We start from the raw sequence: 16,160 nt of genomic DNA, 5'->3' as shown, positions 1-16,160 counted from the left end.
TTTCCTGTAAACTATTTTGAAATGCCTCTGATGCCTGTTGTACTATGTCTGCTTCTATATGCTGCGTGGTGCGGTGTTTTAAGAAGCGGCCTATAATATTTTTCATGCCAAATATATTGCCAGGCCGCAAATTTTAACGCAAGAAGTGTCGTAACTGCATTGTGGGCAAGCATCATGGCAATTTCATCTAAGAAGCATAAGTGAGTTATTGCCCGTCAAAATATAAAAACTGATTCGCGGAAAAGAGGCAAAATACAAAGAGGACGCTTAAGCTCCGCTTTAAGAGTAGGAACGTTGGAGAGCACACTCATTGCATCACTTCTAATGCTCATACTTCGGCATCCCGCCTTGGCTTCATCAATCTAGCTGTCTCATGCCGAGCGTTTTCCGCCTTTTCAGCATCCGTCTTACTTAGTCCTCTTGATACTCGTCCACAACAATCACGAGAATACCCATCTTTTAACGAAGTCCCCACATTATTACAGCCACCTGGTACAATATCAGACGACGTTTCCCCACTAGTACTAGCCACAAGTTCCATCTCACGTGTTCAAACTCAGCGTTACAGATACGAGATTTCATCTATACGACACTGGTTTCATCACCTAATTACCTCTCACTAATTAACTAATCACACTATCAATTAACACTAATCAATCAGTGAACACTGCATATATCATATACACTGCACACAAGGCGTCCATCCTTTTTCTGGCAATTTTTTCGACTCCTCCTTGATGCCTACTAGATGCGCAGTTTACCCTAGTATGCGGTGGCGCCATCCATGTTTACAGATACGTGCCAGACCGGAGTTCTGGTGGCCTCCGCATCGGAGCCACCCTAAATGATTTCCCCACCACAGTTTTCACCTGTCCTTGAAAGCTCCCTCTCAAACCAAAGGACGGCGACAGCTTTTCGGCGAAACGAACCTAGTACACTTCGCGTAAAACACCTACGTTTTCATGTTGAGAGCCTAAATGCAGGCGGTAGCGGTGCACCGTTTTTGCGAGCAGGAGGCACATGGTCGCCTGGGCCAACTTGATGCCGGCGCAGTTACGCGGACCCATGCCGTACGGCTGGAAGGCGAGGGGGTCCCAAGTGCTCTTTTGTTCCGGCGAGAACCTGAACGCGTTTGCGGAACGAAGAGGGACATGTGGTAAAATGCAAGGCAAATGTACGCAAAATACTATTATCAACCATGTTAACACATTTTTATGTACGCTTTAATAACAGTCAAGATGCAGCAGTCCGTTCATCCAGTTCAATCGCATAGTGATTTCTAAAAGTAGGTTAGATTTTTTTATATTGACAGGAACTGCCACGTAATGTTTCGCGGCTCTTTACTGCCGCCAACTTAAGCATACGTATACTGACGATCTGGACAACATCGGGATCCTTGGAAGAAAAAAAAAAAAAAGACTGTCCCGAGAGATTTTGGATGCTGTCGCCATCAACAAAAAAGGATAGGGCTGCGTCAGCACGGTATTTGTTGCGCTCTTGATGAAAGGAAAAGCGTTCCTGTATGATGCTTACCTTGACCGATGCACCGGCTTTGTTGAACCAGCCACGAACTCGTTTCATAGTTTCTTTTATCTTCTTTACCTCGCCAACATCAATTTTTGTTATTTAGTCTTGCTCAGTCGCGTTATTGTTTTGGCCGGTTTATTTGGCTTCCGGCTCATTTGAAGCTGCGGGCTCGTTACCCAAATCATCATCTTGCTCATCATCACAGTTGACCTTTGAGCTGTGTTACCGTGTTTATTGAGGTCGCTTTTTGTACTTTGATGCCGTGTTCGGTCCTTTCAGCATCTGGCTATTGCAAATTGGTTTTTTGTTGCACTTCAGGTCACGCCATTCCTCTAGGTTTCTGTCCAGTTCGTAGTTTGCTTTTGTTGCGCTCCCTTGTGCCATGCAACATGCCATCTCGCCCTCTCTCCCTTCTTTCAATTTCTTTCTGGTCACGCGGGCATAAATATCCCCATTTCGCTCTGTTCATAAAAACTGTTAGTCGGCGAAGTGTTCGGTGTCTCCCTCGTCAGAAAGTTCATTCTGATATTCACAACAGTTACAGTGTCCCCCCCCCCCCCCCCCCATATAGAGTCAAATATTTTATTTGCGAAAATGTCAAACCTGTTTATGCGGTGTGAAACATGAGGCACACAGCTTCCACAATAGGCACTCGCCTGTCAGGGCTGAATTCCTCCGGTTTGTTCCAGAGACTGGGGTCCATGTGTATCTGCTCCGTGCAAGCCATTATACTCGTTCCTTGCGGAATTATTATTCCTTTGTAATGGTAGTCACAGGAAGCTTTCCTGGTAGTGAATCTATTGCGCAGGAAAAAAAAAACAGCGAATATCAACACAATTTAGCAAATTTCGGGTGTGCTTCACTCTAAACCTCTACACCGCGTACGATATTCATACGGAGCTAGAAACAAAGAAAGCAAAATAACCGGTCAAGAAATAAACGCTGAAGGAAAAGCGTTACAGTGAAACTGTAACTATTAAACTATTCTTGCGCATCAAGGTAGCATAGCTTTAGAATAGTACCCATCTGCTCTTGATGGCAACAAAGTGATGAGGTTAGCTAAAAGAAGGCTAAAAAAAGTACAACTGCCCCCGCTGAACGTGAAACTGTATTTTGCATGTCATTTTTCACGCCGTTAGCAGAACGGTGTAGGAGTGCTCACTATAAAACAGAATTGAGAAAAAGTTTTTCGAGACTCGAACTAATACTTCCAAGCCTCGCTGAGCATTTGACTTTGGTTGTTACAATTCGACCTAAGTAATTTATGCCGGCTATAAACCCAGTTAGGCACATTAAGGCTTAGGTGCACAATTTTCTATAAAGTGTGCGGTTCAAATGAAATGGGACATCCAACCACCAGCATATATACGTCGGATGAGCACTGCAGACCACACAAAAAAAAATCAATTTTTGTTAAAAATTTGTAAGACGAAAGAAATAGAAAAAAAATTGCTCCTCTGAGTGAAAGAAAATATTCTTCATAAATATATCAGAGGAACTACATTTAGGCCATGATATTGTAAAATAATATTGAAAATATTCAAAAATATTATTACATTCTTTCTGAATATTTGACAAAGATGATTGTCTGCATTAGTTACCGAATTTGAGAAAACAGCAGTTGCGAAATGGCGTTTGCCAAATTTGTCTGAAAGAAAAGAATCCTTGCTAGAGGCTGCATAGCCCCTACAAAACCTGTATATTCGCGGCATACACAAAAATACATATCTCGAGAAAGGGTGAACAAATCAAATTTATTCACGAGCATTTAGTTTCCAGTAAAACTAAAAAACCGTGCCCGGCAACAGAAGCCAGTTCCTAGTGCGCAAACGCAATGGGACCTTCACCTGTACGAAATGGACATTGGTTCGGATTTGCTTCGTTCGTAGAATTTAAGGTCCCAAATCGACTCGGACTGTGACATATTTTGATATGGAGGGCTGAGGAAATTTCGACTAACCGGGGCTTTTAATGTACATTGATATCGCACAGTACGCAGGGACCTTGCTTTGAAAGCGCCAGCCGCAGCCGTGATTCGATTTCAAATCTTTGGGTTGAGAAGTGGAGCGCCCTAACCACTGAGGCTCCACACTGCAGAATTGGGCATATTCCGTCAAAACGCCGAAGCACCAAACGACGCATATAATTTGGCTTTAGTCAATTAGCTGCTGCAATTTTGTACACTCTAAACATGGATAAGCCTATAAAGGAGTAAAAAGGGAGTAGAGTGTCCTCTAGGCCACTCTCTCGTGGGGGCGCGGTATTCTCTACAAGTCCTCGAGTAGATTTTCACCACTAAGTGCGCGAAATAATTTGACAACAGACGCACATTTCCTTCTAAGATAATATTTATTCGTGTAATTAGCAATGAAACGAGGCTTTTAACTAGTGTACAAGGAGTCTTGACGTTAGCAATTACAGGACACAGAAACCCCATTTATGATCGTAATTGCTAAAAATTCGCATATTCTCATCTGACAATTAGCTTCCATATGTCTTATAAAAATCTGCCCAGAGGTCGGTCAGCATGACCTGAAATTAATAGGAAGTGCGCTAGACGACAGGCTACTCGTTTTTTACTCTCTCAGGGGCTTATTCGTGTCTAGAGGTTAGGATGTGGTGCTATTCCGCCGCATACACACCCCATCCTGCAGAGCATCGTGGCGTGTACTCACGAGAAAGCTGGCGAGTAGAGCCGCAGCGTCTCGAATATGACTTGCGTTGTGTACGGAAGGTCGGTGATGGCGTCATACGTAAAGCCACCCTGCAGAGAGAAGGGGTAAGTTTCGAATTCACTGGAGGTATTAGCTGCAATCCTAGTGCGTGTAAAGCGATTGATATTTTATCTACTTCAGGGATGCAGTCAGGCGTTCAAGGAACACGTATAAAATTTCAGTGCTGCGCACGTTATAAAGGTTTCAAATTAGGCTCGATAATTAGACTTGTAGCAAAGCATTGTTAGGAGGAGCTTAAGGTTTCTGAGAAGTATAGTTTGCAACTTTCCGGACAAAACGAAGGAACTTGCGAAAATCACTACCAGTGAAAGCGTGGTGCGATTTCAACATCAGAAGAACGACTGTTGGGGCTATTCGGTATATCACCTAGAGGTCTGGAAATCGCTACTTTGTGCCAAACAAATGACAAACACACACAACGCTTTGTCTTTTAGGGTTAAGTTGTTCTTTCTATGTTACAGGCTATCGCTTTCAAAACCTCAAAAGGGCGTTTCTTGCGTTAGATAAACGCCGGCGCTCGTAATGAGGCAGAAGCAAGAACTGCAGTTATGGTGGGTTGCACGTCACCTAGCGTCGCTCCGCTTTCGGCAATCAGGATGGGATATGCTGTTAATGGCTGTAATGAATATTTGAGGAAGAACGGCCGTATGATCAAGTCGGCCGTAATGTTAATGCACATCTAATAAGAACAGTGCGGAACCTCTGACGTGTGCTCGATAAGTAGCCTAGTCGTAGTTAAGGTGGCGTAATTTGTCACGCGTAGTCTGGTATTCATGGCGCTTTATTCAAGCAAAAGCCTTGAATCAGAATAGAAGAACGCGGTGCACTGGCACCAATATACAGTCACATTTGTGTCCAGTGCGTGTCATTGCCACGCAAAGGGTAGTGGAGCAAAGAGGAGTAAATAAAAGCTGCGTGAACTTGACACAAGCCCTCATTATAGGTAATGCTACAAAAGTCTCTAGTTGGTTTTCCATATTAATTTACTACCTGACAGCAAATTTACTGACATCAAAGGACAGGGACACGATACAGGTAATGATCGGGAACTTTCACCTGTTTATTAGCTTTGCTGCTGAGCTTATATATGCACACAATAAAGAACAAATGCACACAAGATAAGAAACAAGTAAGAGAAAAACGAGCTATTCATGAACCAGCAACCCTTATATTGTAACGTAACGTTACACAGAAGGCGCTGTGGCACTGTGACACCGAAGAACACCAACAGCCAGTCAGGGCAGCACGAAAGCGGAGCACCGTTTCGCTTCGTCGTCTTCTCCGAATCGCCGGTTCAAATCTTCGTCGTCTATGAATGGCATATGTGTCATTGCCCCCCTTCTTGGCAGCATCGCCTCGATGCTGCAAATGCTGCTTGATGCGATGAGCTGACAGATGTTATTCTAGGTTGGTGTGGGATACCACAACACAAAACGGGGCACCATCAGTCTCAAGAATAGTCAGCGGGGCGATCGTGGTAGGGTTTCATCCGGACGACGTGTACAACATCAGTGAACTTGCGTCGTCTGCGGCTTGAGGGATCTTGGGTAGCGGATTCAACTTCGTAAGTAACGTCGCTGAGGCGGCGGAGGACACGATATGGACCGAAGTACCGGCGCAGCAATTTTTCAGACAACCCACGATGACGAACGGGCGTCCAAATCCAGACATAGTCTCCAGGCTCGTAGGCAGCGAAGCGCCGTCCCTTGTTGTAACGGTCAGCGTCTAGTTGCTGTTGTAGGTATATGCGCTGCCTTGCCAGCTGCCGTGCTTCTTCCGCACGCTGGGTAAAACTAGCGATGTCCAGGTCAAGCTCACCTTCGTCGTCGGTGTATACGGGCAGCATTGTATCCAGTGGAGTGGTCACTCGACGGCCGAAGACAAGCTCGAAGGGTGTGAGCCGCGTCGTCTCCTGAAGTGCCGTATTATATGCGAACGTGGCATATGGGAGGATTTGATCCCAGGTCTTATGTTCTATATCCACGTACATAGACAGCATGTCGGCCAGAGTTCTGTTTAGCCGTTCCACCAAGCCATTAGTTTGCGGGTGGTATGCCGTGGCCCGTCTATGGCTAGTGTGTGTAAGGTTCAGTACAGCCTTAGTCAGGCGGGCCGTAAAAGCTGCCCCGCGGTCGGTAATGATAACAGCCGGAGCGCCATGACGCAACACGATGTCGTGGACAAAAAACTCTGCGACTTCGGCGGCAGTTCCATTTGTGAGCGACGCGGTTTCAGCATATCGGGTCAAGTAGTCTGTCGCGACAACAATCCAACGCCTTCCATTAGTTGACTTCGGGAAAGGACCGAGAAGATCCATTCCCACTTGTTGGAATGGAGTTTGCGGTGGAGCGATCGGCTGAAGAAATCCAGCTGGTTTCACGGGTGGAGTCTTTCGGCGTTGACAGTCACGGCAGGTTTTAACGTAGGATCGTACTGAAGGTAATAATTTTGGCCAATAGTATTTCTCCCGAATTCTTGCAAGCGTACGACTAACTCCCAAGTGGCCGGCGGACGGTTCGTCGTGACAAGCGCTCAAGATGTCAGGCCGTAGGTGCGTAGGTACTACGAGTAGAAATGTCTCTCTTGATCTTTCAAAATTGCGCTTGTAGAGAACTCCACTTCGTAAAGCGTATGACTGCAAGCCACGACGAAAAACAAGCGGTACTCTACCACCGCGTCCTTCCAGATAATCGATGAGCGGCGCCAGCTCCGGGTCCTTGCGTTGAAGGTCAGCCATATGGGATTGAGTAATAGCCCCAATAAAGGGGAACTCGTCGGCGTTTTCTACTGCGGTGGAGTCCAATGGCGCGCGTGACAAGCAATCCGCATCTTGGTGTTTATGTCCCGACTTATAGACAACAGTAACGTCATACTCTTGAAGACGGAGGCTCCAACGAGCTAAGCGTCCAGACGGGTCTTTAAGGCTTGCCAGCCAGCACAAGGAATGATGGTCGCTGACAATACGGAAGGGTCGTCCGTACAAATATGGTCGAAACTTGCTGATGGCCCAGATTACCGCAAGGCACTCCTTCTCCGTTGTCGAATAGTTCGCCTCTGATCGTGAGAGTGTTCGACTCGCGTAGGCGATAACCCGTTCTACTCCGCCTTGCCACTGAATGAGTACCGCGCCGAGGCCAACGTTGCTGGCATCAGTATGTACGTCTGTTGCGGCGTCTTCATCGAAATGGGCGAGTATTGGGGGTTTGTGTAGGCGGCTTCTAAGCTCCTGGAAGGCTTGCTCTTGATCGTCTCCCCACAGGAAGGGTATGTCATCTCTGGTTAGTGCTGTCAGTGGTTCAGCTATCTTAGAAAAATCTTGGACGAAGCGTCGATAGTACGAACAAAGACCTAGAAATCGTCGAAGTGCCTTTTTGTCGGTAGGACGTGGAAAATTTGACACTGCGGTAGTCTTCTCGGGATCAGGGAGAACGCCCTGTGCACTGACAACATGGCCGAGGAAGCGTAGTTCTTTGAAAGCAAAGTGGCATTTCTCAGGCTTGATCGTTAGTTGCGCGCCTTTGAGTGCTTGAAGCACGATGCGCAACCTGTCCAAGTGTTGCTCGAAAGTAGGCGAGAAAATAACAACATCATCTAAGTACACCAAGCACGACTGCCACTTGAGACCTGATAAAACCGTGTCCATCATACGTTGGAACGTGGCCGGTGCAGAGCAAAGACCAAACGGAAGCACCTTAAACTCGTATAGGCCGTCGGGCGTCACAAATGCAGTCTTCTCTCTGTCTCTCTGATCCACCTCGATTTGCCAGTATCCGCTTTTGAGGTCTAATGAGGAGAAGTACCTGGCGTCGCGTAGCCGGTCGAGGGCATCATCAATCCTGGGCAGCGGATAGACGTCCTTTTTAGTCACGTTATTTAACTTTCGGTAATCGACACAGAATCTCAAGGTGCCATCTTTCTTTTTGACAAGGACCACTGGCGATGCCCATGGGCTCGTCGAAGGCTGGATCACGTCGTCCGCAAGCATTTCATCCACTTGCATTTTAATGGCGTCACGTTCCTTAGGAGAAACCCGGTACGGGCGCTGGCATACCGGTAACGTGGTCTCATCGGTGATGATGCGGTGCTTGGCGACAGGAGTACGACCGACCTTAGAGCCTGTGGCGAAGCAGTCTGCGAAATCGCTCAGAAGAGCCGAGAGAAGATTCCTCTGATCGGGCCTCAAGTCGGGGTTAATTTTAACGGTCTGCAGAGCATGACAAGGTGCGGCCTCCTCTTTAGGGTTCGCTCCGGTGGTGCATAAATGAGGCAAGGCAGTAACATCGTGAAGGACGGCAACAGCCGTGTCCTTGGCGAGATGCCGCATCTCCTTAGCAAAATTTGTCAGGAGGACAGTAGCACAACTGTTCTGGAGTTGTACGAGTCCTCGAGCAACGGCTAATTCCTTCTCGAGTAGTAGCGGAAGGTGCCCATCCGCGATGCCCTCGTAATCGTGGAATAAGTCATGCTTTACAAGAACCAACACACTAGAACGTGCCGGAACCCTCACGTCATCGTCGACTATACGCAAAACGTTCAGACCCGGATCTTCGTTTTCAATGCGCGCCACGGCTCGTTTCGTCGAAAAGGAAACACGCGCTTCTTTCAGGTCAATGACAGCGCCGTTGGTCTGCAGGAAGTCTAGACCAAGGATCAAGTCTTTCGAACACTCAGGAAGCACGATAAATTCTCCGACATACACAAAACCACGGATTCCGACCCGCGCTGTGCACTTGCCTGCAGGTTCGATCAAGTGGCTTCCCGCCGTGCGAATTTTCGGGCCGGACCAATGTGTCAAAACTTTCTTCAATTCTCGGGCGAGACCGCGGCTCATTACTGAATAATCCGCACCAGTGTCGAGTAACGCGGTGACATCCACTCCATCAATCGTTACACATAAATCGGAGGTAGTATGCCGGATGCTGTCGCTACCTGACACAAGCGAAATCTCGTCGGGTCGGCCTGACGATGACGGAGGATCTTCACATTTCCCGACATCAGCGACCCTGCCTCCGAAGGCCGCTGGTATTAGTTTTCCCGGCTAGGGCTGGGAGAGGAGCGGCGTCGGGAAGAGTGGGGACTTGTCGAACGGTAGCTCGTCGGGGACGTAGACCGACGCTCTTGGTAACCGGACGTGACGGGATACTGTCGCGCTGCAAGGTCGCTTGCAATCTCAGTAGGCCGTTCGTCATACCGAGGGTGGAGTTCCTCCGAGGCGAAACCCCGCATGTTGACGCGGCGGTACGGGCATGCCCGGTAAAGGTGACTGGCTTCCCCGCAATGATAGCACAGGGGGCGACGGTCCCGGGGCCGCCATACTTGACGGGGTCGCTGGTACATTGGCGGAGGGGAGTACTGAGGCCCCATGCGGCTCCATGCGAGGCCCTCCATGCGAGGACCCTGCGGCTCCATTGCTGGAGCTGCGGCGTTGATACTATGGTCCGGCGGGGGAGCCCTACGTAAGACGGATGCGTAGGTGGGCCTCGCGTCGATCGTCTGGTGGGGAACGTGCTGCTGGGGAACGCGCTGCTGGGGAACGTCAGCAACTTGCTGAGCTGCCATACGCACCTCGTCCCGGACGACTTCAGCCAGTGAAGGAAAAGCTGTTGTGTTGCAAGGCATCCGGAGCGCTTGCAGTTCCTCCCGCACGACAGAACGGATGAGATTTCGTAGTGCGTCCATGTCGCTGCCGATATGCACAGGAGGTGCGTCGGACCCAATGATGTTCACGTCACGGTTGTACTGACGGGCTCGGTGTTGCAGCGTTGTCTCCATGGTCGCTGCCTCGCTGAGAAACTCCGCCACAGTGCGCGGTGGACTGCGCACCAGTCCCGCGAAAAGTTCTTGTTTAACGCCCCGCATCAGGTGACGCAGTTTCTTATCTTCAGGCATTTGTGGGTCTGCACGCTTGAAAAGGCGTGTCATGTCCTCAAAGAACATACGCACGCTCTCGTTCGGGCGCTGATTGCGCGAGTGTAGCGCAGCTTCTGCTCGCTCCCGGCGGTCGGCGCTAGGAAAGGTGGCTTTGAAATCACGACAGAAGGCTGCCCAGGATGGGAAGGCAGTCTCATGGTTTTCAAACCATGTCCGTGCAGACTCTTCAAGAGCGAAGTACACGTTGTGGAGCTTGCGCTCATCAGTCCACCCGTTGTAACGAGCAACTCGCTCGTAGTTCTCAAGCCAGTCCTCGGCGTCCTCGAACACGTCACCATGAAAGGAGGGGGGTGTTCGCGGCTGATGACACAGGATGTGGGTGGGAAGCCTGCTCTCAGATGTCATTGCAGCAGGTTCTAAGGCCGTCTGAGGATGCGTCGTCCTGGTAGCGGCCGGAAGGGGTCCGAATTCAGGGGGCTCTCCACGTAGGCGGCGGCCGACACGTTGATGTACGGGGGTAAGCTCCGTATTGACAGGCTGATTATGCAGGACTGGATCGATACCTGGCAATTCCTCCACCAGATTTGTAACGTAACGTTACACAGAAGGCGCTGTGGCACTGTGACACCGAAGAACACCAACAGCCAGTCAGGGCAGCACGAAAGCGGAGCACCGTTTCGCTTCGTCGTCTTCTCCGAATCGCCGGTTCAAATCTTCGTCGTCTATGAATGGCATATGTGTCAATATCACCGCTTTCTGTCGCGGTGCTAGACAACAATTCAATCTCAATCTGGGTCAGCATTATCAATGGATCACTAATGCATTCCGTAGGATCGGCTTGTGTCAATTCACATGCTTCGAATAATAATTTGTCATTCTGTCTGTAAACCGTCCGATTATAGTGGTTTCCTCAAAATTCAGCTCGCAATCCTTGCAACGGGCTACATGCCTGGGAGATCGCTGTGGATGTTGACTTTGCCTCAGTTTCTTCGATGCTCTCCCAGTCTCATGTTTATGCATCTTTCTGTCTTGACCACGTATACCTTTTGCCGCATATTTCATGAACTTCCGTTGATGGTCGATTCCGCATGTCGTGCTCATCCTCTTCTTTCTATCGGCGATATTCACTTTTCCGGGCATTTACATCAGCTTTGGTGAGCTGAAAGATGCATGGAGGTTTCATCCTTCGCTGCAATCTTCTTAAGCCGATTCGAAACCTTGCGTACATAACGTAGAACAACTGACCTCGCCTTTTATTTTCTGCGATTCAGCCAATCACATTATCTGGAAATATGCTGGCTATCAGCCTGTCAACTTCCAGTTGCAAACATCTCATAAATACCCACACGATTCTTTAATACATTGTTTTAGGCATGAGTTTGCCGCACTTCTTTAAACAAGGTTTGATTGGCTGATGTCATATCGCATTATAGGCTTTGCCCCTTTGATCCTGTACGTCCAGCACATGGTGATGGTCTGTACATGGCCTGGGTATACTTGTGTATTTGGATGTCAAGGAAGCTGATACTTGAATATTTGGGGATTTCATGCGCAAAGTCAAGCCCTATTCTAAACTGCTGTACCACAAGTTCGACGGCAATCAGTCTGAACTCATTGTAGGAGCAACAAAGAAAATCGTCCATGTACTGAAAGCACGTTAAAAAGCAAGGGCCTAGAGCTTGTCTCTCAGTGATAGACCACCTTGTGCCATGTAAATATTGGAAATCAAAGGCGCAGTGGGTAAGCCTATGCATATTCCGTGGCGTTGAGAGTACGACACACCATCGTGTTCGACAAGCAAAGAAGCCTTGTACACACGCAGCAGTTCCAGAAAAACCCCATGGACTGGTTTCATTTTCCTTATGGAATTCCATTTCTTAACCTCGAGTTCGATAGGAACAACTGACTGACACTGTTGCATTACTCGTGGCGGAACTTTATCCAAGCATCGAATTCAGTCCCTCTAGCAGGGGCACTCTGGCTTTTTAGCCGTCGTCCCTTATACAAACATTACGGATGCATCACACACACACAACTGGCCCAGCCTCCGATGCCAGAACCAACAAAACATCACGCCTTCCGGTCGCCAATATTCTGCAGGAATGTCACTTAGAACTTTCAATACATCGCAGTTGCGTTCAGTTCAAAAGGCAGTCTGTCATTTTAAACTTCGCGCGTTTGGTATTATTCAGCCGCAGGCTCCGTATGTCTACTATACGCGAAGCTATGGCGCTTGCTGAAGATCTGAAGCTTTAGATTGAGTATGAGCTGAAAATATAACTGAGAGCTACTAAGGGGAACCTGGCCATGATATACCAAGAGGAATGGAGAATCTCGTGCTCGAGCGAAGTATTTCATAAAAATAAATAGAAACAAGAAAAAGTTACCATAAAATGAAATTAGCCAAATCTGTTCAGTATATGATGCACCGCTGTTCGGGTATGGTAGCATAACGATAAAAACAGGTTATATTTTGAGCGCTCTACAAAAAAAAAAAACAAAAAAAAAAAACCACATTCCAGGAGAAGAGGATCGAAGCGTACTCACGTGCTTGTTGTAGGATGCATTCACTTCCTCCCTGACCTTTTCCTGTACATTAGGATATTTGGCCAAGCTGTACAGGCAGTATGCACTGCTCACCTGCACAGTTTCGAAACTAGGCGAGAGCAAAGAGTCATCAAATATGAGACGCCAGCGTAAAGCGTGATCTTGCAACGAGAACTCATCATGGTTTGAAGTGCCCCAAATGGTTGCGTTAGAACACTTTTTTCTAGAAATGGAGCATCCTGACTTGGGCAGCGCGAACATCTAGACAAAGCTACTATTATAAACTAAGCAGATATTTTCGTCGTTAAAGAAAATAGTGATTTTATTTTCCTCAAAGTGCATTTTGTCACCTTATCAGCCTAATTATGCAAATAAGCCTCATTACTGTACGACTGAAAGTATGCTGTGGTGGTAAATCTTTACCTAAAGTGTAAAAATGCTGTAATGTAGATATGGCTGCACCACCCTAATAAGGCATCAGGCACAGGCCCCTAACACTTATAACTAGGTATTCATGTATACCTGACTGCAACCTTTAAACTTCAAAGCCAAAACCATTCTCACGTCAGAAATTTTTACGCTCTTGGTGCATTTTATATGGCGCGTATGTCACATTTCTCATTGTTTTTTAAAGGTGCGGAAGCAAGATAAAACAAACATTTTGAGGGAAAATTCTATGATGGTGGGGAGTGGATAAATCCCCGCTTTTAATAATAATAATAATAATAATAATAATAATAATAATAATAATAATAATAATAATAATAATAATAATAATAATAATAATAATAATAATAATAATAATAATAATAATAATAATAATAATAATAATAATAATAATAATAATAATAATCACTTGCTTTTGAACCTTCGAAAAACAAGCGCGCATAACGTTCATTGTTAAAAATGTAACTATTCTGTTGTTTGAAACGATAATGCATTTATTTTTTCCAATACCTTAGGAACACCTATAATGTTCACACTCTGCTGATAAACAACAAATTCATGCTCATTATGTGCATGTCCAGTACACAGGCGCGTACTGGGGACTCCGGAAAGTTTTTTCAAATCTTAAAATTCACATCTGCACCATAAATGCTGAAATTATCCATTTGTAACTGTATGCAACACGTTTATTATTCAGGTCGTATTACTCGTGAGAAATGAAGAATGTTTTGAACTGTGCTATGACTCAGCATAACATTCGACCAGTAATCATTTTTCTATTTAAAATTGAAAAGTCGATGTTGTCCGACCCAGCACTAAAGTGTTGTGCTTACGTAGGTGGCATCTCCCAGGAGAGATGCTAAGAAATTTTAGAATTGTAAATAGATAAATCGTAATTCAACAAAAGAAAGAATTACTGTTGCAGCGGAAGTATTCCTGAATCGTTAGATAAACGGCACAAGAATTTATGCCGGGAAATAATAATATCCTCATAACTACGATGGTTGAAACTTTATTACTGACTGAGAATGCCGAAACAAATTCTGCAATAATACCAGGCGTAACTTGGGTGTTACGGCCTTGGCAGACGTCAACCACATGGCGAGGACTATAAAATATCTCGCTGCTCTTCTATTTAAGCAATCAGTTGTTCTGCGATGCTTTAGAACACTCGCAAACCGTGCACCGCTGTTGTCTTCGCATCATTAGATGCGTCAAGAACCGGACGAAACAAATTGGCCAAAGCGCTCCTGCTATTTTATCCTTGCTCCATCTAGTTTCCTGGCCTTTTCTTTCCGTCTCTAACATTTTTTTTCTGTTTTCTTTCTAACTGCATTTCTATAAACCCGCAGTGGCCTCTCCAAGCTTTATTGTTTTAAGACACAGGGGTGTATAGCTGTGTACGAGAATGTCCAAAATAAATAGCAACGGACTTAGTTTCCGAGGTTAGTTCTTTAGACAAGGAATGCTTACAGAGCCTGTATCGAGATCATAACGTATTCCTACTGACGAAAGGAGCTCGGGACCTTACCCGGCAACGAGGACGGTGGCAGCGTTAGCTGCGATGTCAGTCAGTGGTACACGATAGTCACCTGGGTAGTAACAAAAGGCGTTCGCGTCAGTGATTTCATGATCACACTCTTTGGTTTACTGTGCATACAACACTTCTTATTAGGAGTTCGTAAAATCCAGAATATAGAGTTATTTAACGCCTCTGAGTGCACGGCCCCCGCCGGGGTGGCGCAGTGGTTACGACGCTCGACTACTGTTCCCAAGGACGCGGGATCGAATCCCGGCCTCGGCGGCAGCTTTTCGGTGGAGGCGAAAAGCAAGGCGTCCGTGTGTTGTGCGATGTCAGCGCACGTTAAAGAACCCCAGGTGGTCGAAATTTCCGGAGTCCTCCACTACGGCGTCTCTCATAGCCTGAGTTGCTTTGGGACGTTAAACCCCACAAACCAAACCAAACCTGAGTGCACGGACACGCTACTACTAGAACGTACTTGTGTGGCTTTGGTTTGTTTATAGAATTCAACGCCCATACCGACTCAGGCTACGAGAGGCGGCATTATGAAGGACTCCAGAAATTTTCACCGCTTAGAGTTTTTTAGCGTTTATTGACATCGCACAGTACACGGGTGCTTTGTATTTTGCCTCCACAAAAAAAAAAAAAAAAGTGGTGTCCGCAGCCTGGATTCGATCCCGCGTCCTTGTTAAGAGTAGTCGAGCACAATAATCTCTGAACAACCCCGGCAGGGTTAAGTGGAAAACGAATGTTCTGTTGTGCGCAGTGGCTATATCTGTGAACATGTTTCAGGCTTCCACTGTTTAAGGTGACCCGAAACGCCACTACTGGAACACCCAGCACTAATAATGCAACTAACTTTCAGCGCTACACCTCTACATTTATCACAGTCTGTAGCAATCGCTTTACAGCACTTTTTAATCCTCCTGTTGTTAATTTTCAGTGTTGTACAGCATATAGCAAAAAGGCCGTAAACACTACGGCACACCCTTTTTCAATGCAAGCTACCAGAAGGCACTGCGATCTTAAAATACGGGAAGCCAAAGCTATACCCTCAGCGTCATTTGCCAATGAAATGCAAGACAGGTTATATATACAGACATGAATGAGATAAACGCAGTTCTCCGAGATTATGGGTTTTATCAACAGTTTCTTTGGTACTGATGATAATCTAGGGAGTTCCTCAACCCGTGAATTGTCCTAAATGCAGCCTCTTCCCCTGCTACTTTCCCTAGATCGCGAAAGTTTAAAAGGTGTAACCCGGCTTCGAAGGTATGTTGGTGCGCCACGATACGAATCATTTGTGACTTACCTTTTTCGTTAGTGCGGGATTTAAATTCGAGTTCTCTGTACAGTTCTTCCGGGATCTTCGCCTCCAAAAAGTTCTGTATCAGGTCTGGTTGAGAAAGCTGCACAGCAGTCACCCAATCAACATTTGCGAAGGGTTTTGAAAAAGGCAGCACTGGTGACAAATACTAACATTGAGTGGCATACATAGCTAACACAGCGCG

At 46.6% G+C, this 16,160-nt stretch overlaps 1 protein-coding gene across 1 annotated transcript in view; it reads right to left on the bottom strand.

The window, feature by feature from the left end:
- LOC146181319 (cytochrome P450 3A11-like) overlaps positions 1 to 16,160 on the bottom strand; it is a 44,270-nt gene that overhangs the window by 3,209 nt on the left and 24,901 nt on the right. The window contains exons 8-13 of the mRNA XM_084577876.1: positions 15,962 to 16,058; positions 14,659 to 14,719; positions 12,681 to 12,789; positions 4,203 to 4,291; positions 2,184 to 2,324; positions 957 to 1,122 (exon numbers count right to left, since the gene is read on the bottom strand). Of these exons, the coding sequence (XP_084434002.1) occupies positions 957 to 1,122; positions 2,184 to 2,324; positions 4,203 to 4,291; positions 12,681 to 12,789; positions 14,659 to 14,719; positions 15,962 to 16,058 (663 nt within the window). The remainder of the gene's footprint in view (positions 1 to 956; positions 1,123 to 2,183; positions 2,325 to 4,202; positions 4,292 to 12,680; positions 12,790 to 14,658; positions 14,720 to 15,961; positions 16,059 to 16,160) is intronic.

This window comes from Amblyomma maculatum, chromosome 8 (assembly GCF_055883805.1).
Source record: "Amblyomma maculatum isolate TAMU_Amacu chromosome 8, ASM5588380v1, whole genome shotgun sequence".
In the NCBI taxonomy this organism is placed as follows: domain Eukaryota; kingdom Metazoa; phylum Arthropoda; class Arachnida; order Ixodida; family Ixodidae; genus Amblyomma; species Amblyomma maculatum.
The sequence above is the reverse complement of the archived record's forward strand: the minus strand, read 5'-3'. Positions and strand labels throughout refer to the sequence as shown.